We start from the raw sequence: 24,300 nt of genomic DNA, 5'->3' as shown, positions 1-24,300 counted from the left end.
CCAATGTTCTAGCATATGTTCTTTTTGAATCTGGGCTATATCAATAAATGCGGTTCCATAAATGAGAACCTCGTATTTTTTTCAATTTATCAGGTAGTAACTCATGTATCTTATATTTGTTTTGCACAACCTACACCCACAAAAGATCAGATCTATTAGTAAGTTTATATACAAGTTTGACAAAGAAAACCTCGTTTTGGATCATTTGGTGCTTTAGGCCTTGTCCACCTCATTTGATCGATTTACAGAGAACATCCCAGCTAACGAGGTGAACACCCTTCTTCTCATTCATATGACCCCAAATAAAATTCCTAGTCAATCTTTCAAACTCATCGCAGGTTCCTATGGGAATCAGGATAGACTGCGTGGTGTAGATTGGAATAAAAGTGATGACAGACTTGGCAAGCAAGATTCTTCCAGTTAGCGAAAGTGATTTAGCTTTTCATCCTATTAGGTGGTCTTTAAATCTTTGGATAATGCTACTATAACTTTCCTTGGTAATCCTACTATGGAGGAGATAGATCCTAAGGTATTTAACAAAATTCTCGACCTCGTTTATTTTGAGCGTTTTAGTGATGATATCCCTAGTCTGTGCTCTAACATTGTTGGAGTAAAAAATATTGGTCTTTTGGAGGCTAACCTTTTGGCTCAAACTACTACAGAAACTTTTAAAAGTGTTTATAATAATATCGATTTGAGAAATATCAGCTCCGTGAAGAAAATGAGATCGTCGGTGAAGAAAATTTGTGATATGGTTGGGCCACTAGGAGAGAATTTGATCAGTTTACATCTTCCTTGTTCCACAACCAATGAAATCTCTTAAGCTAACCTTTCCATGCATAGTACGAATAGGTACGGCGATATTGATTCACCTTGTCTTATCCCCCTAGATGGTTTGAACGAATCAATAAGCTCCCTATTCCAAATTATTTGGATTGACGTGGTGCGTATGCAATCCATTATTGCACGTTTAAGCTTGTAAGGTAGACCCAAGTCATCGATGGTATCTTCCACGAATGGTCATTCAAGTTTATCATAGGCTTTCTCAAGGTCGATTTTGATGGCTAATCACCTTTTTTTACCTTTCTTTTTTCTCATGGAATGGACAGTTTCTTGAGCTAATATAAAGTTATCAGTGATAATCCGTCCTAAGATAAAACTCATTTGGCTATTATAAATGAGCGTTGGTAGAATAGATTTAATGCGGTTGACGATAACTTTCACGATAATTTTGTAAATAATCGAGCACAAACTTATGCGTCTAAACTGGGGTATCGTCTCTAGATTGTCAACCTTATGGAGTAACACTAAGAGAGTTATGTTCAGAGCTTAATCTAACTATCCTCCATCCAGAAATTGTTTCATAAAAAGGTAAAAAATTTCGCCAACAGTCTCCTAATTCATTTGATAGAAGCTAGCATGAAAGTCACCCACGTCTGGGGCTTTAAAGGGACCCATGCTGAAAAGAGCCTATTTGATCTCATTGTTCTCAAAGGGACTATTAAGTCAATACCATTGTTCCTAGTTAATTTCAGGGAAATGGCCCAGGGTTTCAAATGGTTGTTTGTTTGTGAGTTTGCTTGTGAATATACTCTCGTAAAATTCCTTAACATGATTTTTAAGGATCTCTTGGTCTTCGCACCAATTCTTTGTGTCAAGCTTGAGGGTTGAGATAAGTTTCCTTATATTTTTTGCTATTGCACATGGGTAGAAATATCTTGCATTTTTGTCTCCGTGTTCGAGCAAGAATCTATTTCTTCTTCTATGAATAATACCGAAGATCTCCCGGTTCCAAACTTTGATACATTGCTTAAAATGGTTAAGGTTATCCAGGAAGTTACCATTCTCATCCCACTCGGACTTAAAAAAGTGTTCAAAATCATGGTGGTCCATCCACGCAGCTAGGAAACGAAAAGGTTTATCCTTGTTATTATTAGCGGGTCTATTAGTATGGTGCAAGATAGGACAGTGATCAGATCCAAGTCAATCAAGGTGGTGCATCCTAGTTTCTGGGTAGAACTCCGCCCATTTCATATTCATAATACACCGATCTAGCTGCTGCCAGAGGTTTCCCCGATGCCAAGTGAAATCCTCCATGTGGTAGCTAACATCCATTAAACCAATATTAAACATAAAGTCCTGGAAAAGTTTACTCCATCCTCTGTAGTGTCTACTACCTCCAAATATTTCTTCGGGTTTTAGGATGCAGTTAAAGTCACCCCGAGGATCCAAGGGTTGTTGCAAACTCAATTTTCGGTGGGTTGTCAAAGCAATTTTGGTGGGTTACTGGAAGAAGAAACTTTCAGTGCAAGTGGGCAGAAATTGTTGAATTTCAGGCATGGGATACTTGCATAATTAGTCCCTAAACTTTAGAGTATTTATAAGATTAGTCCTTAAGCTTCAACTATAAATACTCTAATCCATTTAGCTTCAAAATCACCCCAAAACATTTCTTTCTCCCAATACTAGAGAGTTTTCTTGTGAGTTTTTGAGTGTTTGTAAACACCTGTAAATTTTCTCTCTTTAGTAAAAGATCTCCAGCAGTCCGGACACGTAAGCATAATTGGCTGAACTCCGTTATCAATTTTGGGTATTATTTTTCTGCTTTTATTTCACATTCTCACTAATCTGGTTATAGGGAAATTACTCGTTTTATTTCCCAACAACTGGTATCAGGAGCTTTTGATGGTGAATTTTTTCAGTTTTTTCTGCGAGGTTACTATTCACATGAATAGTGAATTTCATGAATAGTAAAATTTGGTCGGCGATACGAGTTTGTCGACGGAGGTGTTCTAATACACGGTGGTTCGCAAGAATTGTTAGAAACGATCCAAAAGAAGCCAGATTCGAGTGGGAGCGATGACTGCAGAAGAAGGGAATGTGAAAATTGAGAAGTCTGGGCTTTACTCAACAGACAAGCCCTCAGAGTTATCCGACTGGCGTTTTCCCGCAATGTTGCTTTCAACATAACAAAGGAAAATACCACGGCGGGTCTTATGGCGGCTCTCTCCAGTATGTATGAAAAGTCATCGAGCTCAAACAAAGTTCACTTGATAAGGCGATTATTCAATTTGCAGATGACGGAAGGGGCATCAGTGGCTCAACACCTAAATGAACTCAACAATTTCACAACCAGTTGAGTTCTGTGGAAATTGAATTCGATGATGAAGTTCGAGCTTTAATTCTCTTATCATCTCTACCAGAAAGTTGGAATGTTACTGTTGCAGCAGTCAGCAGCTCGTCAGGAAATAGTAAATTGAAATTCAACGATGTTCGGGATCTGGTATTGAGTGGAGAAATTTGACGGATAAAATCGGGTGAAGCATCAATCTCCTCAACCTTGCACACGGAGTCTAGAGGGAGAACTTCAGAAAGAAATTCAAATCGTGGCAGATCGAAATCCAGAAGGGGAAAATCAAGAACGGGAAATAAAGATTATAACTGTTATAATTGTGGTAAGAAATGTCACTTTAAAAAATATTGTCGCCGAAGAAAGATACCGGCGTACAGAAATATGCCAACGTAACAGAGAAAACAAGTGATGCCATGATTCTAAGCATCAACAGTCCGATTGAATCATGGATCTTGGATTCAGGGGCATCTTTCCACTCCACCCCATGCCAAAAAATCTTTTGGGAATGTTCATCTAGCTGATGATGAAACCTTGAAGATCATCGGAAAAGGAGACATCCGATTAAAGTTGCCAAACCAGACCACCTGGAAGTTGAAAGGAGTGAGACATATTCCTGGACTCAAAAGAAATTTGTTTTCTGTAGGACAGCTTGATAGAGAAGGATATAGTACAACCTTTTCAGGCTGTGAATGGAAGATTACCAAAGGAGCACTCGTCATTGCTCGTGGTAAGAAGACTGATACTCTCTATGTAACCTCAAATTTGGAGAATATCATTGCAGTAGCAGATGCTGATAGAAAATAAAAGCTATATAACCAAAGGCTTGGCCATATGAGCGATAAAGGGATGAAAACACTTTTGTCAAAAGGGAAGCTGTCGGATCTAAAAAATATAGATGTCGAACTATGTGAAGATTGCATCTTTGGAAAACAAAAGAAAGTCAGTTTTGCAAAGATTGGCAAGACACCCAAGACTGAAAAGTTAGAGTTGGTTCATACTGATGTATAGGACCATCTCCAGTTACATCTCTTGCAAGCTCACTATATTATGTCACCTTCATCGATGATTCTACAAGGAATGTATGGGTTTATTTTCTGAAGAATAAATCAGAAGTCTTTAATACCTTCAGAAAATGAAAGGCCATGGTGGAAAATGAGACTGGTTTGAAAGTCAAGCAGTTGATGTCTGATAATGGAGGAGAGTATAGAAATAGTAGATTCAGAGATTTCTGTACAAACAATGAGATCAAGATGAGACAACAGTTCCCATGACACCGCAGCAGAATAGCGTAGCAGAGAGCATGAACAGAACTCTAAATGAACGTGCCAGAAGCATGATGATACATGCCGACTTGCCCAAATTTCTATGGGCTAAAGCTATCAACACTGCAGCTTACCTGATCAATCGTGGGCCCTCAGTTCCCTTGGATGATAGAATACCAGAGAAAGTTTGGAGCAAAAAAGAAATAAACCTTTCACACTTAAGAGTGTTTGGTTGTATTTGTTATGTGCTCATAAATTCTACTGAAAGAACTAAACTTGATACTAAGTCCAACAAATGCGTCTTTGTTGGTTATGGTGGTGATGAGTTCGGTTACCAGTTTTGGGACTATGAAAATCAAAAGATCATTAGAAGCAGAGATGTCATTTTCAATGAGAATGTGATATACAAAGATAGGTCAACCATAGAATCAAATAGCTCCAATAACGAAGCTGAAACAAAGAAATTTGTTGAGTTTGAGGAGATTTCTAGAAATAATGTTCAGATCAATCCTAAAGCAGTTCAAGAAGAACCAGGCACACCAGAACTGAGACGCTCATCCAGAATTCCTAAACCAACCCAGTGTTATTCGCCTTCTTTGCACTACTTGTTACTGACTGACAATGGTGAACCAGAGTGCTATGATGAAGCAATGCAGGTGGAGGATTTAGTCAAGTGTGAGTCTTCATGAAAGATGAGATGGACTTGCTTATGTCAAATCAGATGTGAGAATTAGTTGAATTACCACTAGAAAAGAAAGCGCTCCATAACAAGTGGTTTTACTAGATCAAAGAAGAACACGATGAGAGCAAACACTACAAAGCAAGATTGGTTGTCCAAGGTTTTCAGCAAAAAGAATGTATTAACTACAATGAAATTTTCTCTCCAGTCGTGAAACTGTCTACAATCAAACTGGTGTTGAAAATTGTAGCTATAGAAAATCTACATCTTGAGCAGTTAGATGTAAAGACATCTTTCCTTCATGGTGATTTGGAGGAAGAAATCTATATGAAGCAGTCAGAAGGCTTCATAAAGGTAGACAAGAAAAACCTGGTATGCAGGTTGAAGAAGAGCTTGTAAGGTTTAAAATAAGCTCCTAGACAGTGGTACAAGAAGTTCGATAATTTCATGAGTAGCAGTGGTTTTACCAGATGCCAAGCAGATCATTGTTGCTACATCAAGAAGTTCGACAACAGCTTCATTATTTTATTGTTGTACGTTGATGACATGCTCGTTGCAGGCTCAAACATGCAAGAGATTATAAACTTGAAGCAAAAATTGTCGAAGCAGTTTGCAATGAAAGATTTGGGCGCTGCAAAGCAGATTCTTGGGATGATGATTAAGAGAGACACAAATTCGGGGACTTTGATGTTATCACAGGCTGAGTACATCAACAAAGTACTCTCCATGTTCAATATGCAAGATGCTAAACTAGTAAGTACACCTTTAGGTGTTCATTTTAGACTCTTCAAAGAACAGTCACCAAAGACATAGGAAGAACGTGCACACATGGTGAAGGTGCAGTATGCCTCAGCAATTGGAAGTCTAATGTATGCCATGGTTTGTACCAGACCAGATATTGCTCAAGCAGTGGGAGCTGTTAGCAGGTACATGAATAATCTGGGCAAAGTGCACTAGGAAGAATTCAAATGAATCCTCAGATATCTACGGGGTACCACAAACAAAGCACTTTATTTCAAAGGTGGAGATACGATACTGTAGTCTATATAGATGTTGACTTAGCCGGAAATGTTGACATCAGAATGAGCACTACAAGGTATGTCTATACTCTAAGAGGTACTGTAGTGAGTTGGGTTTCTCAACTACAGAAGATAGTTGCTCTCTCCACAACTGAAGCAGAATATGTCGTTGTTACGGAAGACAGCAAGGAGATGGTTTGACTCCAAAGTTTCTTGGAAGAGTTAGGCAAGAAACAATAAAACAATGTCTTGTATTTCGATAGTCAAAGTGTCATCCATCTAGCGAAGAATCCATCTTTTCATTCCAGGACGAAGCACATACAATTGAGATATCATTTTATTCGGTCTCTTCTGGAAGATGGGATTTTGAAACTTGAAAAGATTAGTGGAGCTCAAAATCTGGAAAACATGTTAACAAAGACGGTGACTACGGACAAATTAAAGTTGTGTTCAGCTTCAGTTGGCATGCTAAAGTAACAAGACCAGAAATGTTGCTGCATTGATCGAGGTGTGAAGACAGATTAAAATCAGTCTTCAAGTGGGAGATTGTTGCAAAGTCAATTTTCGGTGGGTTGTTAAAGCAATAATTTTCGGTGGGTTACTGGCAGAAGAAACTTTCAGTGCAAGTAGGCAAAAATTGTTGAATTTCATGTATGGGATAATTGCATAATTAGTCCTTGAACTTTAGGATATTTATAAGATTAGTTCTTAAGCTTCAACTATAAATACCCTAACCGATTTAACTTCAAAATCACCCCAAAACATTTCTTTCTCCTAATACTAGAGAACTTTCTTATGAGTTTTTGAGTGTTTGTAAACACCTGTAAATTTTATCTCTTTACTAAAAGATCTGCAGCAGTCCGGAGACTTAAGCATAATTGGCTGAACTTCGTTATCAATTTTGGGTATTATTTTTTCATTTTTATTTTGCATTCTCACTAATCTGGTTATAGGGAAATTACTCATTTAATTCCCAACATGGGTCACTATTACGAGGTTTAAGCTTAAAGAGGAGTTCCCACAATTTACAACGAATGAATGATGGGGGCTGACATAAATCGCAGTAAAGTAGTTCCATTGGTTACTGTTCATAAGTTTATATATAGCATGGGCATATTGGTTGGTGATATTCAACATCTTAACCTCTACTGAATTATCCCATAATACCCAGATGCCTCCACTGTACCTCTGTGCTTCGATTCTGAATGAGTTGCTATACCCCATATTGTTGATAATCTTGTTTGCTTTCCTACCACTTGTGTGAGTTTCAAACATAGCAATAATCCTAGGCTTATGGTTCTTCACAAAATCTCTGAAATGTATTCTAAATGAGGGCTTAATAACCTCTTGAGTGTTTCATAACATAATATTCTTTTTAAGAGTTAATGGGGTTGTCTCTACACATCGCTCCCTCTTCAATTTATTCATTTACACGAGTCTGAATCTGAATAATAGGCTCTACGAGTTGGTCATGGCTTATAGTTTGGCTTGTACTAGCGGGTGAAGCCAAATTCTCTGAATTCATGGTATGACTTTGGAACCATTCCAATAAAAGAGGAACGTTGGGCGTGATTGCTTTTTGGTTTTCCTAACTTTAAGTCCTTTCTTGGTAATACGGGAGGTTGGGTTGGGTTTCTTATTGAATCTCCATCTAGATGTCTGGCTACAAATTTTTCATCGTCTTATATAGGGATTGATGTGTGGGAGCCAGATCCCAAGGTTAACATGTGTTCACTGACTCGAGCAGTTTCACTAGTCATACTTGAACTCTTTCAATCTTGTGCATACTCGTATAATCATCGCTCTCCACCAATTCCCCATCCGTAATAGGTACATCAATCAAATTGTTATTCTCATTTTCAAGATTTGTAATAATATCTATCTCCTGAGATTGGTATGTATTCTCCATTGTTGGGATTGATATCTCTTTCTTTTTCATCTTTCCTTCATCTTTCTTATTATTCCTCGTTGGATTGATAACTGTGTGGATTTTTGTAGAAGACGTTTTCAATTCAGTTCCACTGATCGAATGATGGCTTTTCTCGATATTGTTCTTGGGATCTTCTTCCATTGTTTCCTCTTGAAACGATGTAAACCTAGAGCCCTTGATTGGTTTTCGCCCTTCTTCCTTGTTCTTGTTTTGAGTTTTTTTCGCTTCTTCCATTTCTTACTCTTGGTTGCGCAACCATCCAAGGGCCAAAAAGGGGTTTTCTTTATTGTTCTCTAATGTCGTTTGTTCAACATTTTCTTGACTAGTGCTGGTAACTTCCATAGGTGTTTCCTCATGGTTGGTTTTGCAACTTTCTTTTACATGACCATAAGTTCCACATTTAAAATAGATTTGCTATAGACCTTCGTATTCAATCTTTTGAACAAAGTCATAAATTGTAACAACCCGAAAAAAAAACAATTTAAATCGGTGTAATTTGGTGAAATTTGGGGATTAAATTAAAAGTTTTCAAAACTTGTAGGCAATATTAGAAGTGAAGGAAATTCAAAAACCAAGCTCTGAATTACTCCTTTTAGTGTCGGCACGAAATTTGATATTGTGAAATTCCTCCTCCCGCACTCTACTTCAAAGCCTGATTCCAACGCCGTCCGACCTCCGACCGTCAAATTGAAACCATCATCGTGTTCATCTTCGACCCGTGAACAAAACCCAGTAAATCAATTATAGCGAAACGCTGCCAAACGACGTGAATTTGAATCAAAGTCTCGACGTTTTTTTTAGCACTACCGCCGAGAAAATCTTAAATTCATCTCCGATCGTTGATCGATTTTCGACACCTCCCGCACCATCGTGTTCCTTGTACCGTTTCGAGTCCATCGGTGTCAACCTTGGTCTCCGACGACGGCGGCGCATGAGGAGGTGGAGCAGTCAAAGATTCGGCCGAGTTGAAATTGAGCTCTCCGCCGTTCAAAAATTTGAACCGATCTTTGTAAGTATCTCGAAATCGCTCAAAATAATTTTTAGAAATTTTTTCCGTAATTTTTAGACCCCCGAAGGAGGCCTCACGCGCCACACGCATCGCCGCAGGGAGAGTGAGTGGCTGAAAACTGGTTTGACCCAACCCGACCGTTGACCGTTGACTTTCTTTGACCAAAACATAAAATGGCTTTGACCGACCATTAAATGACCATTAATCTTTTCCAAGTATACCTATTCTGATAGTTTTCGACGTCCCGAATTCGTTTTCGAAGTCCGTTTCGTCAAATTCGAACCCAAAGGCCTCCAAATCGACGGTCAAAGTGGTTGACTTTGACTTAGACCAAGAATTTAAATTTTCGAAAAGACATACTTTATATTTTTCGACGTCCTGATTCCGATTCCGCAATCTGTTTGGCCAAATTCAAATCCGAAATCTTCCAAATTAATAGTCAAACCCTGAAAATGCTTATATACTTAAGAATTTTAGCTTTGAACAATTAAGTAAGATTTGGAGTTGATAAATTATTATTGTTTGAAGGTACAAGAGACTCTCCGGATCGTTCGACAGCTCGACCCAGCTCTTCTAGATCAATTAAACCACGTGTGCCAGTATTCACCCGTAAGACCCGTAAATTTTATGATTTTAGAGATTTATTTATGTTACCCATAAGTAATATAGTGTTATTATAAAATAGGTTCGAAAACTGTAGCAGAGCGTGGTGAAACCAGCAATCAGTAGATCTACTATTTGAACCTATTATCGAGGTGTGTTCCCTAATTATTACTGAACTATTTTATTGATTTTAATATGAGGTACACTGAGTTCTTTGGTTACTATTTTATTGATGCACCAATTTAATGTGATGATTTATGGAATTTGTGTCACGGTGCAATTGAACTTTTGGATTGAATTACAATAGTATAGCTCTGATCAAGCTAATAAACAGAATGGGCCTAATGTGACTCTTGGGGCCCCAAGATACATTAGGTTGGCTTCCCTTGTGTGTACTTAGGGTAAGCTATATGGACTTGGACTTACGGGCTTAAGGATACAAGCTATAAAGCTTATCCTTAGGTTGACTTTCTTTTTGCTGTGTGCTTAGAGTAAGCTATATGGAAAATAGTTTTGGAAATTACTGATGGTGTACAAGAAAAGAGTTTAAACTATGATTTTCAAAAGTTAAACTCTTTTATGAATTTATGAGATTTTCTAGACTATGATTTGTTTAATGTACCTATTGTGATTTTAAGGTAATATTGGGACACACTGAGCCTAGCTCACCTTTCGAAAATGTTTTCCCCCTTTCAGATACTGTTGGTTAGATACATCGGTTTGAGCACTTGGAGGATCAACATGTCTCTTGAAGTATATCTGATTGTAATGTTTTATCTTGCTAGTTGACTTTATTTTGGTGACATGGACCTTATTTTAAAGTATCGTATTTTAGGATGATGACACTTTTGCTATTACTGTTCGGTTTATTATGATTTTGATTTTGAAGACCTGTTTTAAATTAATTTATTACTTATTGGTATTATATTTACAAGTTGGGTTTTGATGGTATAATTTATTTCATGACATTTATAATGTGATTTTACATTGATTGAATAACGGTTTCAGAAAATGTCTTTAAGAATCATAATGTGATCCACTAGACTTAGTCGAAACGCATAGGCCGAGTCTAGGGGGTTACATTTATTGGTATCAGAGCTTTTGGTTTTTAAACCGCGGACTGTATATGAGTCCACAATTGAAATACAGTTTTAGAAATATTTTACAAAACAAGTTACTAAGGCCATGTCATAAGTTATTAAGATTTTAACTGTGTTCGAGACTCCAAGTGCTTGTCTAACCCTAAGTTTTATCTACTGTAGTAAACTCGAGATCCATAAAAAAATGAGTGCTAGACGTGGTCGTCGAACTAGCCGTGGACGAGGTCGAGTGGCTAGATTTGCAAACCCGATCGATGAGATACGAGTAGATCCCCCACTTCCGATAGGTAATCATGCTCCTACGACCCCAACGAATCTGCCTCCTGCCGCTGGTATTGGCATGACTACACCGATCATAGGAGCGACAGATATTGAGTCAGAGTCTACCGGAGTTGCATTGGATGAGAATTTTGGTAGACAATTTCTGTAGTTAATATAGGGAGCAGTCAGAGCTACTGGTGTTGTATCAGAGGTTCCTATTTCGCAGACTTTGATTGCCAATGGAGTTAGAACTTTTGGGGGATAGATTGGAGGATCTCCTACTGAAGCTGAGGATTGGCTCCAGGATACAGAGAGACGCATGGATCAGTTGGGTTTGGACTCAACTAAGAGATATATGGGTGTTGTAGCGATGTTAGATGGCAATACCTACACTTGGTGGGAGTCAGTGACCAGTAGTGTTCCTACCGATCGTTTGACCTGGAATTTCTTTAAGGATCGCTTTCGGAGTCGTTTTCTAGGAGAGCGCTACTTAGCTCAGAGACGTAAGCAGTTTCAAGACCTGGTTCAGGGAGACATGACTGTTTCTGAGTATGAGATCGAGTTCTTGAAGTTGCTGAAGTATGGATTCAGTATGGTACCTACTGAGAGAGATTGATGTCTTAAATTTGCCCTTGGACTCAGATACGAGTTGCGTAAGCAAGTTGTAACCCATCAGGATGAGATATTTGATGTGCTGGTGGGCAGAGCCAAAGATGCTGAAGAGGTGGAGGTTTTAGCTTCTGGTAGAGAGCGTGTTGAATAGGAACAATCTAAGAAATTTTCAGGCCCGATGGAGTCATCAGCACAGTCCGGGAAGAGGACTCGTACTTCAGCCCCTCAGAGAAGCAATACACGTTTCAGGCCTGCAGCATCCTTACCGTTAGTTGGCAGTCGAGGCGGTTCCTCGTCGTATTATCATGGGTTCCTCTATGAGTTTTGTGGTAAACAACACACAGGAGAGTGTCGTAAGAAGATGGGTCTTTACTATCAGTGTGGATCTAGTGGTCATTTTCGGAGGGATTGTCCTCTGCTAGCTTCGTTTGAGTAGACCGCTACCCAGACTCCTGTGCATTCTCAGACTACAGTACAAACCCCAATTAGAGATCATAGTCAAGGAAAGACTCGAGGATCAACATCCAGGACAGACAGTAGAGCCCAACCTCAGCAAAATAGAGGGCCAACAGTTTCTGAGGCTAGACAACCAGCTTTGGTTTATGCCACTAGACGTCGGGATGACAGAGATGAGCCTGAGGTTATTGCAGGTACATTTACTATATATTTCATTCCACACTTTGCATTACTGGATAATGGCTCCACCCACTCCTATGTATCGAGCTCGGTATCTCGAAACATTCAGATTCCGATCGAGAACACTGAAAATAATGTTAAGGTTATGAGTCCAGTAGGACAGACGATATTTATGAATAAAGTATTTCAGCGTTGTCCTCTCGAGGTTCAGGGAGAAATTTTTCTCGCTAATCTTATGGAGCTTCCTTTAGAGGAGTTCGATCTAATTCTTGGGATGGATTGGTTGAATAAACACAAGGTAAATCTGGATTGTGAATACAAGCGGGCTACTCTAAAGACTTCAGATGGTCGGACTGTTGTGTTAATTGGTGAACGGCGTGGATATCTCTCCAATATAGTTTCAGCGATGGAAATTGATCGTATGATCCGGAAGGGATATGAGACTTTCATTGCTTGTATTTTGAACACTAAAGGTTCATTGTCCACGATCGAAGAGATCCGTACAGTTAGCGAGTTTCCTGATGTCTTTCCAGAGGAGTTGCCTGGTTTACCTCCTGATAGAGAGGTAGAGTTCGAGATAGAGACTTATCCGGGATCTGCACCTATTTCTATGGCACCTTATCGCATGGCTCCAAAAGAACTTAAGGATTTGAAGGTCCAATTGCAAGAATTATTCGATCGAGGATTTATTCGGCATAGTACTTCACCATGGGGAGCTCCAGTTCTATTCGTGAAAAAGAAGGATGGGTCGCTAAGATTATGTATTGACTATCGGAAGTTGAACCAGATGACGGTCAAGAATAAATATCCACTACCCAGGATTGATGACTTATTTGATCAGTTGCGAGGAGCTATTGTATTCTCTAAGATTGATCTTCGTTCGGGGTATTATCAATTGAAAGTTAAAGGGTCTGATGTTGCAAAGACGGCCATTCGCACTAGATATGGTCATTATGAATTCTTAGTGATGCCTTTTGGTTTGATGAATGCTCTTGCAGCTTTCATGGATTTGATGAATCGGGTGTTCCGACCATATTTGGATTAATTTGCGGTGGTCTTTATTGATGATATTCTGATCTATTCTCGTACTGAGGCAGAGCATGACGAGAATTTGAAGATCGTTCTGCGGACTTTGAGAGAACATCATCTATATGCCAAACTAAGAAAGTGTGAGTTTTGGATTCAAGAAGTGTCGTTTCTGGGGCATATTATTTCTGCGCGAGGTATTCAGGTCGATCCAAGCAAGATCGAAGCTATTGTGAATTGGAAACGACCCAAGAATATCTCTGAGATTCACAGTTTCTTGCGCTTGTCTGGTTATTATCGACGTTTTGTTGAGGGCTTTTCGATCATTGCTTCTCATTTGACAAAGTTGTTAAGGAAGAATGTGCCGTTTGACTGGGGTGAGGCACAACAGGAGAGCTTTGAGAAATTAAAGGCGGTATTGACTCAAGCACCAGTATTGATTCAACCAGAGTCCGGGAAGGATTTTACAGTGTATAGTGATGCGTCACACTCAGGACTCGGCTGTGTTCTAATGCATGAAAGTAAGGTGGTGGCTTATGTATCCCGTCAGCTGCGACCGCATGAGTGTAATTATCCTACTCATGATTTGGAGTTAGCAACAGTGATTTTTGCCTTGAAGATTTGGAGACACTATCTTTTTGGAGAGAAGTGTTACATTTTCACGGATCATAAGAGTTTAAAATATCTTCTGTCCAAGAAGGAGCTTAATTTGAGACAGCGACGCTGGCTAGAGCTTTTAAAGGATTATGATTGTGTGATTGATTATCACCCTGGTAAAGCTAATATTGTAGCGGATGCTTTGAGTCGAAAGGTGGTAACAGAGTTGAGATCTTTAATGGCCAGGATGAATTTATATGACGATGGCACTCTGTTAGCAGAATTACAAGTTAAGCCGACCTTGGTTGATGAGATCAAAGCTAAGCAGCCCCTTGATAGCTCCTTGCTTTCCATCTTTGAGCAAGTAGAGCAAGGGACAAGCTCAGATTACGCCTTGATCAGGATGAAGTTTTATGCTTCAAAGGTCGGTATTGTGTGCCGGATGATGCTGAGTTGAGGCAGATTATCCTTACGGAGGCTCATAGTAGTCCATATGCTATGCACCCCGGTGGAGATAAGATGTATCAGAATTTGAGAGAGAGGTATCATTGGGTCGGCATGAAGAAGGACATTTCGAATTTTGTGACGAGGTGTTTGACTTGTCAGCAAGTTAAGGCGGAACATCAACATCCATCAGGTTTGTTACAACCTATCAAGATTCCTGAATGGAAATGGGAGCGAATTACTATGGATTTTGTTACTGGTTTACCTATGACTCCTTCGAAAAAGGACTCAATTTGGGTGATTGTTGATAGACTTACAAAGTCAGCTCACTTCATTCATGTACGGGTAAATTATACGTTGGACAAGTTGGCGAGGTATTATATTTCAGAGATTTAGATTGCATGGTGTTCCATTATCTATCATTTCAGATCGAGATCCGAGATTTACTTCGAGATTTTGGTTCGAGATTTTGGAAGGCGCTACATACGGCTTTGGGTACGAGATTGAATTATAGTACCTCCTTCCACCCACAAATTGATGGTCAGTCTGAGAGAGTAATTCAGATTCTGGAGGATATGTTACGGGGTTGTGTAATTGATTTTCATGGTAGCTGGGAGAACTTTTTGCCTTTGGCTGAATTTGCTTATAATAACAGTTACTAGACCAACATTCGTATGGCACCCTATGAAGCACTCTATGGGCGTAGGTGTCGCACCCCGAATTGTTGGACTGAGTTGCGTGATAGGAAGACTTTGGGACCTGAGTTAGTGCGGGAGACAGAGGACATAGTCAGATTGATCCGTGACCGTCTGAAAGAGGCATTTGATAGGCAGAAATCTTATGCAGATCAAAGGAGGAAGGATATACAGTTTGACGTTCAAGATCAGGTTTTTCTCAAGGTATCTCCATGGAAGAAAGTATTGAGATTTGGACGTAAGGGTAAACTGAGTCCGCGATTTATTGGGTCGTATCGTATTCTGAAGAAAGTTGGACCTGTTGCTTATCAGCTTGAGTTGCCTTCCCATCTTAGTCGTATTCATGATGTTTTTCATGTGTCTATGTTGAGGCATACCGTCCAGATCCAAGTCACATCATTCAGGTTGAAGAGGTAGAGCTGAGACCTGATTTATCCTATGAGGAAGAGCCCATTCAGATCTTAGAAAGAGATGAGCGAGTTCTTCGGAATAGGCGTATCCCAATGGTCAAAGTTCAATGGAGTAATCGAGGCCCTCAGAAGCTACTTGGGAAACATTGGAGTCAATGGAGGCTCAGTTTCCTCAGTTATTCTCATAAGGTAAATTTCGAGGATGAAATTTCTTGTAGAGGGGAAGAATTGTAACAACCCAAAAAAAAAACAATTTAAATCGATGTAATTTGGTGAAATTTGGTGAAATTTGGGGATTAAATTAAAAGTTTTCAAAACTTGTAGGCAATATTAAAAGTGAAGGAAATTCAGGGACCAAGCTCTAAATTACTCCTTTTAGTGTCGGCAGGAAATTTGATATATACGTATATATGGTTTTCTGTTTTCAAAACAGAAAACAATTATGAAATTCCTCCTCCCGCACTCTACTTCAAAGCCTGATTCCAACGCCGTCCGACCTCCGACCGTCAAATTGAAACCACCATCGTGTTCATCTTCGACCTGTGAACAAAACCCAATAAATCAATTATAGAGAAACGCTACCAAACGACGTGAATTTTGAGTCAAAGTCTCGGCCTTTTTTTTAGCACTACCGCCGAGAAAATCTTAAATTCATCTCCGATCGTTGATCGGTTTTCGACACCTCCCGCACCATCGTGTTCCTTGTGCCATTTCGAGTCCGCCGGTGTCAACCTTGGTCTCCGTCGACGGCGGCGCGTGAGGAGGTAGAGCAGTCAAAGATTCGGCCAAGTTGAAATCGAGCTCTCCGCCGTTCAAAAATTTGAACCGATCTTTGTAAGTATCTCGAAATCGCTCAAAATAATTTTTAGAAATTTTTCCGTAATTTTTAGACCCCCGGAGAAGGCCTCACGCGCCACATGCGCCGCCGCAGGGAGAGTGAGTGGCTGAAAACCGGTTTCGACTGGTTCGAACCGGTTTGACCGGTTTGAATCGGTCTGACCCGACCCGACCGTTGACCGTTGACTTCCTTTGACCAAAACTTAAAATGGCTTTGATCGACCATTAAACGACCATTAATCTTTTCCGAGTATACCTATTCTAATAGTTTTCGACGTCCCGAATCCGTTTCCGAAGTCCGTTTCATCAAATTCAAACCCGAAGGCCTCCAAATCGACGGTCAAAGTGGTTGACTTTGACTTTGACCAAGAATTTAAATTTTCGAAAAGACATACTTTATGTTTTTCGATGTCCTGATTTCGATTCTGTAATTCGTTTGGCCAAATTCAAACCCCAAATCCTCCAAATTGATAGTCAAACCCTGAAAATGCTTATATACTTAAGAATTTTAGCTTTGAACAATTAAGTAAGATTTGGAGCTGATAAATTATTATTGTTTGAAGGTACAAGAGACTCTCCGGATCGTTCGACAGCTTGACCCAGCTCTTCTAGATCAATTAAACCACGTGTGCCAGTATTCACCCGTAAGACCCGTAAATTTTATGATTTTAGAGATTTATTTATGTTACCCATAAGTAATATAGTGTTATTATAAAATAGGTTCGAAAACTGTAGCAGAGCGTGGTGAAACCAGCAATCAGTAGATCTACTATTTGAACCTATTATCGAGGTGTGTTCCCTAATTATTACTGAACTGTTTTATTGGTTTTAATATGAGGTATATACTGAGTTCTTTGGTTACTGTTTTATTGATGCACCAATTTAATGTGATGATTTATGGAATTTTGTGTCACGGTGCAATTGAACTTTTGGATTGAATTACAATAGTATAACTCTGATCAAGCTAATAAACAGAATGGGTCTAATGTGACTCTTGGGGCCCCAAGATACATTAGGTTGGCTTCCCTTGCTGTGTGCTTAGGGTAAGTTATATGGACTTGGACTTACGGGCTTAAGGATACAAGCTATAAAGCTTATCCTTAGGTTGGCTTTCTTTTTGCTGTGTGCTTAGAGTAAGCTATATGGAAAATAGTTTTGGAAATTACTGATGGTGTACAAGAAAAGAGTTTAAACTATGATTTTCAAAAGTTAAACTCTTTTATGAATTTATGAGATTTACTGGACTATGATTTGTTTAATGTACCTATTGTGATTTTAAGGTAATATTGGGACACACTGAGCCTAGCTCACCTTTTGAAAATGTTTTCCCCCTTTCAGATACTGTTGGTTAGATACATCGGTTCGAGCACTTGGAGGATCAACATATCTCTTGAAGTATATCTGATTGTAATGTTTTATCTTGCTAGTTGACTTTATTTCGGTGACATGGACCTTATTTTAAAGTATCGTATTTTAGGATGATGACACTTTTGCTATTACTGTTCGATTTATTGTGATTTTGATTTTGAATACCTGTTTTAAATTAATTTATTACTTATTGGTATTATATTTACAAGTTGGGTTTTGATGGTATAATTTATTTCATGAAATTTATAATGTGATTTTACATTGATTGAATAACGGTTTCAGAAAATGTCTTTAAGAATCATAATGTGATCCACTAGACTTAGTCGAAACGCATAGGTCGAGTCTAGGGGGTTACATAAATTCCCACGCATAAAACAAGAGGTTTATTCAGATCGATGGCGATCACAATTCTAGCAAACTTACCTCTCCCCAACTTTGATATTGTAATCAATTTTGATAACTCTTCTAATAGAGTTAGCAATTATGCTAATCATCATAGTAGAGTAATATCTATATGGTAGGCCAGGGAGACGAATCCAAACAATGACTTGTGATGGGTGTTTTTCAGCTGTGGTGAAATTTCTGGACCATGGTTTCACCATCAAGTAGCTCCCATATTTCATCCATGGGCCATCCGTAAGCACTCTTTTATAATCATCAAGATTCTCGAATTTCACTAAGAAATAATTGTTGTCAAGATCTATCAAGTTGAAATTGCCCACAGAATTCCATAATGCATTAATTATGTTTATAAGAGCTTTGTATCATATCTTCTTCCCCAGCAGTCTAGTGATAATAACTTGCATCATAGTTTGATCTATCAATTCATGTATTCTATGAGAGAATCTTATTATAGGATATTCTTCAGTGTTGTCCATGGTAACATCTCCCTCTTGGAATACTATCTCTTCTTCTTGCATCTTGATAGGTGGATTCTTGGCCATAGACGATCCACTGGCATTTATAACAACATAAGACAGCTTCCCAGGAATCTTGGGGTACCCTTTGTTTATGGCTGTTGCACCTTGAACATCTTCCTCCGCTTGTAAGCTCGCCTCAGATTGATCTGTTTCATTCTTTTCTTTCTCTAACTCTCGATTTTTTTCCTTTTAGGTAGCGCATTGCTCTTCTTGAACTGTATTGAAATTAAAAATCCAAAAATTATTTTTGTTGACTTGCTTTCAATATTTTATCGCCTCTCTTTTCTTTCAACTTAGTTTTATTTCAATATTTGTGTCATCTTCGTCTTTCTCTTTGATTTTTGTTTAGTCGGCTATGGCACCAATCGTATTGTTGGTTGCTGACCGCGCGTACCTATTAATTATCTTGTTTTTTATATTATGTCTTTTATCTTTTTTGCTCGAGTCTTTTTAATTTTGAATAAGATTCTCTCTCATTGTGACATGATTTTTCTCTATTCTTGTGGCATGATCCTCATGGTTGTTGGTACATTTTTCGCATACCTCTGCGGTCGTTTTAGTTCTTGCACAAAAACTATTGCAACATTTATATTCTGATTATTTATTCGGTGGTCACATATAGTCATATCCCTCTTTTGATAAATTTTTTTTGTTGATGTAATCAGATTATGTAGGGCAGCAGCCTGTCAGATTATTTGGTCCGCTCTCCACTCCTTTATCCTTTCGTTCAAGCATCTAATTCGACGGAGACAATGAGTTTTTATGAAAGTTATTGGGTTTTGATTTTTGTCTTCATTCTCATCGGAAGATTTTAATTTTCTTCATATCTTTAGTTATAATTTTTTTTCTTTTATATGAGTATTTTGGTGACTATTGTCTCCAAAATTTTCTCTATATTTTGATGCATTGTAATTTTGATTCCTTTTGTTGGTAACGCAAAATATACTATCCCACATAGAGTGGGAAATACCACTTGCTTGGGTATATATAGTTTGCATTCTTCCCTCCCTTGTTGAGTAATAGAGAACAAGGGGCAATCTCGAGTGTTGCTACCGTCGTCTTCCATCCTTTTTGTCTCGACTCATGCTCGTGGCACGTGGTACATGGCAAAACGTGTCTTCGACACATTCACATGGATTCTATCTTTTAAGAAAATCCACAAAGAATTTTCTGAGCAAATAACAGATTGTGAAAGAATTTATTTCTGGTATTTATAGGCTGCTCAAATGGTCTGTTCGAATTTTATATTTTCAGCTATATTAATTTTTGAAATTTAAAATTAAATCAGTCGGTTTTTGGAATAAAACATGTGAACATTAGAATGTACCTGGAAGTTTTTACAACTATGTTCAAGCCAGTAATCAACTGTTTATTATGCCAGTTATAAGAGTTATGATGGGAGTTATAACAGTAAGAGAGTTACAAAAGTAATTACAAAATTTATGTAAATTATATCTTGAATCTGAACTGCTTTGGAGCCGGGTTCATCAGGTTATTTCAGTGGTTTCAGACAGGGTTTTAATACAAAAATTAATCTACTTTTTGTTGGACCATTTTCCCCCTAACGCGCAACCTATAAATAGAGAAGTATTGCTAGCTTCTCAACTCACCAATTCACTACATCTTTCAACTCTTTCAAATCTTTCTAAGCTTCTAAATATTTTCGGTGATCAGAGGAGCAATACCACCGCAGTCCACTTCGATTTCGGGTGTACGAAATCTTGGAGCGACAGTGTTAACCTCGGGGGACAATCCGCCTGAAGCAGGATTACACATATCAGGCGAATTTGTTTCTAAGGCAGTGGTTTCAGTTGATTCGATTGTTTATTTGTCCTGCCAATGCTAATGTGTGAATTTTGCAGTCTACATTTCTTACACCTTTTATTATGAATAAGATCCAGCAACACGCACATAAACTTGTTGGAAGCTCCCCCCTAAAGGATGGATGAAAATGAATACAGATGCCACGAGAAACGGCACAAGCGGACTCGCTACATGCGAGGGAGTGTTGAGAAACGATTAAGGTCAATGGAGGATGGGATTCCATGAGGTAATTGGCTCATGCTCAATCCTAGAAACAGAGTTATAGGGAGTCCTAGAAGGTCTTAGGAGTGCGTGGGAGTTGGGCGTGGAGAAGCTGATAGTCAAAACGGACAATAAAGAAGCATGGCAAATCCTGCAAAAGAAGACTCGAATGGAGGTGGAACTAAAGCTGGGACACCATATCAAAGAGATGATTCAAAGAAGCTGGGAGATTCGATTCACTCATATGCACCGGGAAGGTAATAAGATAGCAGATGGAATGGCAAAGATAGAACGAAATGGAGATAAAGGAAGATGCATGATCTGTTTGAAAGACTTGCTGGATGAAGAAGGACAACCTGGACAAGCTCTAAGTCATTAGTTTAGACAGTTTTTTCTTTTATCACCAAAAAAAAAAAATCCATTTGTTATTGTTAAAAAAACATTCGCCGTAGACTCGTCCTTATCAAATATATTAATTTTATTAAAAAAACTTAAAATACAACTGAAACAATAAATAATAAACACTAGCTTACAATATTATATTTTTATTATATTGTAAAGATAGAAGGTAGAGTCTCGAGCAAGAGCTGATGATGCTATTCTATGAGCGGACTCTGCAAGGGATCAATGCCAGACATCTCACTATCCACTGGCGCAGCTGCAAAAGAATCAATATAATTATTGTAACAGTTTCTTCCATAGCTGGTATATTAGCATCCTTTTTTGGTCTTTGTTTAATTGTATATTTTAGTGAATCAATTTACTTACTTTCCACATTTGCTGATACGGGTTTGTTTCTCCTGCGTCTCATTAACATGCACATGGAGATGAAAACTAGTATGAGAACGCCAACAACTGAAGCAATCACGATTATTACAGTTGGAGTTGTTTCATCCTCATTTCCTACAGAACACAAACAATTATTACATTTAATATAATTCAAGCGATGATGATCAGTATTATAAATATCTTTATCCTCCCATGCATACAGAACTCCAGTTGTTGAATCGATCTTTTACCTCCGGATGGAGATGGCTGAGGAGACGGCAGAGGAACCGCAGTTTCATTATAAAATGGGTTAGACTCAAACCTCAAGACACAGTTTGGTCTAAGAACCCTGCATCCAATTCTTCCATAGCAACATTTCTCAAGCTCAGACTGAGCGAAAGCTAGGCAAGTATCGCAATTTAGCTGGTCCATGTCAGGAGTACACTGCATCGTAGCGTACACCCTTTCGTGGTTACCACCAGCCGATGCATTACCGGCTGCATATTTGCGTACAGGACCGGCAGCTGCCGCCTCGTTCCTGAGGTCATCCAATAGATCGCTTAACGCGTCATTGAACTGATCAGGGTACGACGGATTCCTGGGATTGAATACGCAAATGCGAGGATCGTTCTCCAACAGCCCGTACAGGTCACGGTTGGCGTACCTCACCAAACACAATTCGGACCAAGCGGTGGCGGCCTTGTTGAAGGGACAGAATCGCTTGAGCTCGGTCGCGGTGTAGTTGAGGCAAGTTTTGCAATCGGCTTGGTTCATGTCACCCCTGCAAAGTGCGACTGAGTTAACTTTGTCTCTGCTGCTTTCACCAGCTGACAGATTGAAAAACCCGTAATTGAATTCAGTGGAAGTGGAGAATCGAGAGATGATGCTATTGAGGTTGGCTTCGTAAGCGCTGTTTGCGCTGTAATTTCCACTGGCTTCATTACATCTGCGCTCAAGATAAACATCAACAGCAGGATGCTTTGAAAGAACAACAGCAGCAAGGGAAAGAACAAGTGAACAAAGAAACATAAGAAATGTTGAAGTCCCCATTGCCCACCTTCACTATTTTTGGCCAATGGAACTATAATATTGTATTCGGTTCGTTCCTGAAATTTACATTTTTATAGAAAAAATAAAAAAATATGTATATTAAATTAAATTAAAAAATTCATTAAAAAATTTTATCATCTGGTAGTTTGGAAATAATAGTATTTTTTTAAAATTTTAAGAACCATTGAATGATGGCATGTTGGTTGGGTTCATAATGAGTAAATGAGCGACAGGAAGTAAAAGTCAAGACAAAACAAGTGAACGCATTTATGTATGTACGTTACATGTTGAAATAAAAAATTTGAAAATAAAAAATTTTGATATATAAAGTTATCAAAATTTGAAAATAAAAGCAAGTGGATAGTCATTTTTGGAGGGAAATTATTGGTTGATTAATTTTTAATATATATTATTGATTTGATATTTTTATATGTATTTAATTGTTAACCTAAAATATATCATGTCATTATTTTAGCGATATGATATATGTCATATCATTATTTTGATAATATAATATATGTCACATCATCACTTTAAGTGATATAATATATATCATATCATAATTTGAATGATGTAACATATGCCACATCATCACTTAATCACACGTGAAAATGTTGTGTTGGTAACATGTATTGAGAGTTAGTTAAGTAATAATTTTCATCCAACATGATCTATTTTGATAAAAAAATTGAAACGTAGGAAAGTAAAATTATATAAAAAAGAATAAATACATAATGAACATTTGTGTAAACATTAGAGTAATTGTGTCATTATGCCTTTTACATAATCTATTTATTATATTTTTCTCTTTAAATCGCCCCTTTATAAATTTTAAAATTGTTCCATTCAAAATTTTCAAATAGAAAATTTAACAAATAATAACCATTACATTTTCCCTATGTTTCATTCTTGGCGATTTTATCGAAATATCACCCTGACAAGTAATAATTATTTTTTAGACATCTTCTCTTAATTTTATCAATCTAGCACTATTTTTGACAAGATGCGGATCACCATCTGCACCTTCAGGGGTTTTGTCCGAGCTGACACCATGTAAGGGATGACGCAGATCATCATCTGTGTCTTAGCATTTTAAAAAAAACATGCTTTAAGAAATTAAAAAATAAAACTATAGGAACTATCATTATAATTTAATACATATTCGTTCTATGAGTTAACGAGTTTAATGGAGTTAGCTTATATAGGCATATTTGGATTATGTTTCTTGTCAATGTGGGATAAAAGTTAAAAAGTGTATTTCTTGACAATGTGTTTAGGTTATGTTTCCATGAGTTGCCTTCTATTGTTTTCATTACATTTTTATTTCAATTATATACATATAAATATAATAAGAAATTGATAAATTATTATTTGTTCAATTTTTAAGTTACCTTAAATCAACTCAAAAAATAAAAGTGAAAAAATAATTGAGGTATGATCTCTTCTTTCAAATGCAAAACATGAACAAATTATCATCAAGATGTTTTCATGCTAACATGAACAAAGATCTACACATGATTTCCCTATTACCATCTCTGCAATAGCTATAAAGATTAGATACTTTCAAATGGATAATATATATGTGTGTTTTGTTGCTACAGTTGGAAATGGAGGATGGGGATGAGATCGATGCAATGCTACATCAAACTGGTGGTGCTATGGCCTAACTAGCAATTTTTTTATGTTATGTGGTAGGATTTAAGTGGTATCACTTGTGAATTAGGATCTATTAAATATTGGACGGATTCAAACATAGGTTAGGGCTATGATTCTCGAGTAATCATAGCATAGAGCAATGTGGTGTTTGTTAGTTGCATGAGGACTCTAATGTCAGTTTCTAAGTAGTTTATAAATATGGGTTTTTGTAGAAAGTTTTCTGTTTATTCTTGGCAAATGTTTTATCTCTGCTTTTTTTT

The 24,300-nt window shown here is 38.0% G+C and overlaps 1 protein-coding gene and 1 long non-coding RNA gene across 3 annotated transcripts; one reads left to right on the top strand and one right to left on the bottom strand.

Annotated features, from left to right (window-relative positions):
- Positions 1-1,985: 1,985 nt before the first annotated feature.
- LOC120189141 lies at positions 1,986-21,451 on the top strand. The gene is made up of 3 exons (XR_005522478.1): positions 1,986-1,995; positions 11,814-11,820; positions 21,318-21,451. It is a non-coding gene; the product is annotated as an uncharacterized LOC120189141 (long non-coding RNA).
- On the bottom strand, positions 21,135-22,404 carry LOC120189125 (cysteine-rich repeat secretory protein 38-like). 2 transcript variants are annotated; one of them, XM_039192460.1, is made up of 3 exons: positions 21,586-22,404; positions 21,335-21,469; positions 21,135-21,224 (listed from the first exon to the last, which is right to left on the bottom strand). In XM_039192460.1, the coding sequence occupies exons 1-3, from the start codon at positions 22,382-22,384 to the stop codon at positions 21,163-21,165; spliced, it is 996 nt and encodes a 331-aa protein (XP_039048391.1). In that variant the 5' UTR covers positions 22,385-22,404; the 3' UTR covers positions 21,135-21,162. The 2 variants fall into 2 exon arrangements, with proteins under 2 accessions (XP_039048391.1, XP_039048398.1); XM_039192467.1 differs by having other exon boundaries at positions 21,335-21,450; positions 21,579-22,403.
- Between the last annotated feature and the right edge of the window lie 1,896 nt (positions 22,405-24,300).

The sequence above is a fragment of the Hibiscus syriacus genome, unplaced genomic scaffold, assembly GCF_006381635.1.
Source record: "Hibiscus syriacus cultivar Baekdansim isolate YM2019G1 unplaced genomic scaffold, ASM638163v2 tig00004072_pilon, whole genome shotgun sequence".
Classification (NCBI taxonomy): domain Eukaryota; kingdom Viridiplantae; phylum Streptophyta; class Magnoliopsida; order Malvales; family Malvaceae; genus Hibiscus; species Hibiscus syriacus.
Note: the sequence above shows the minus strand (reverse complement) of the source record. Positions and strands in the feature narration are given on the sequence as shown.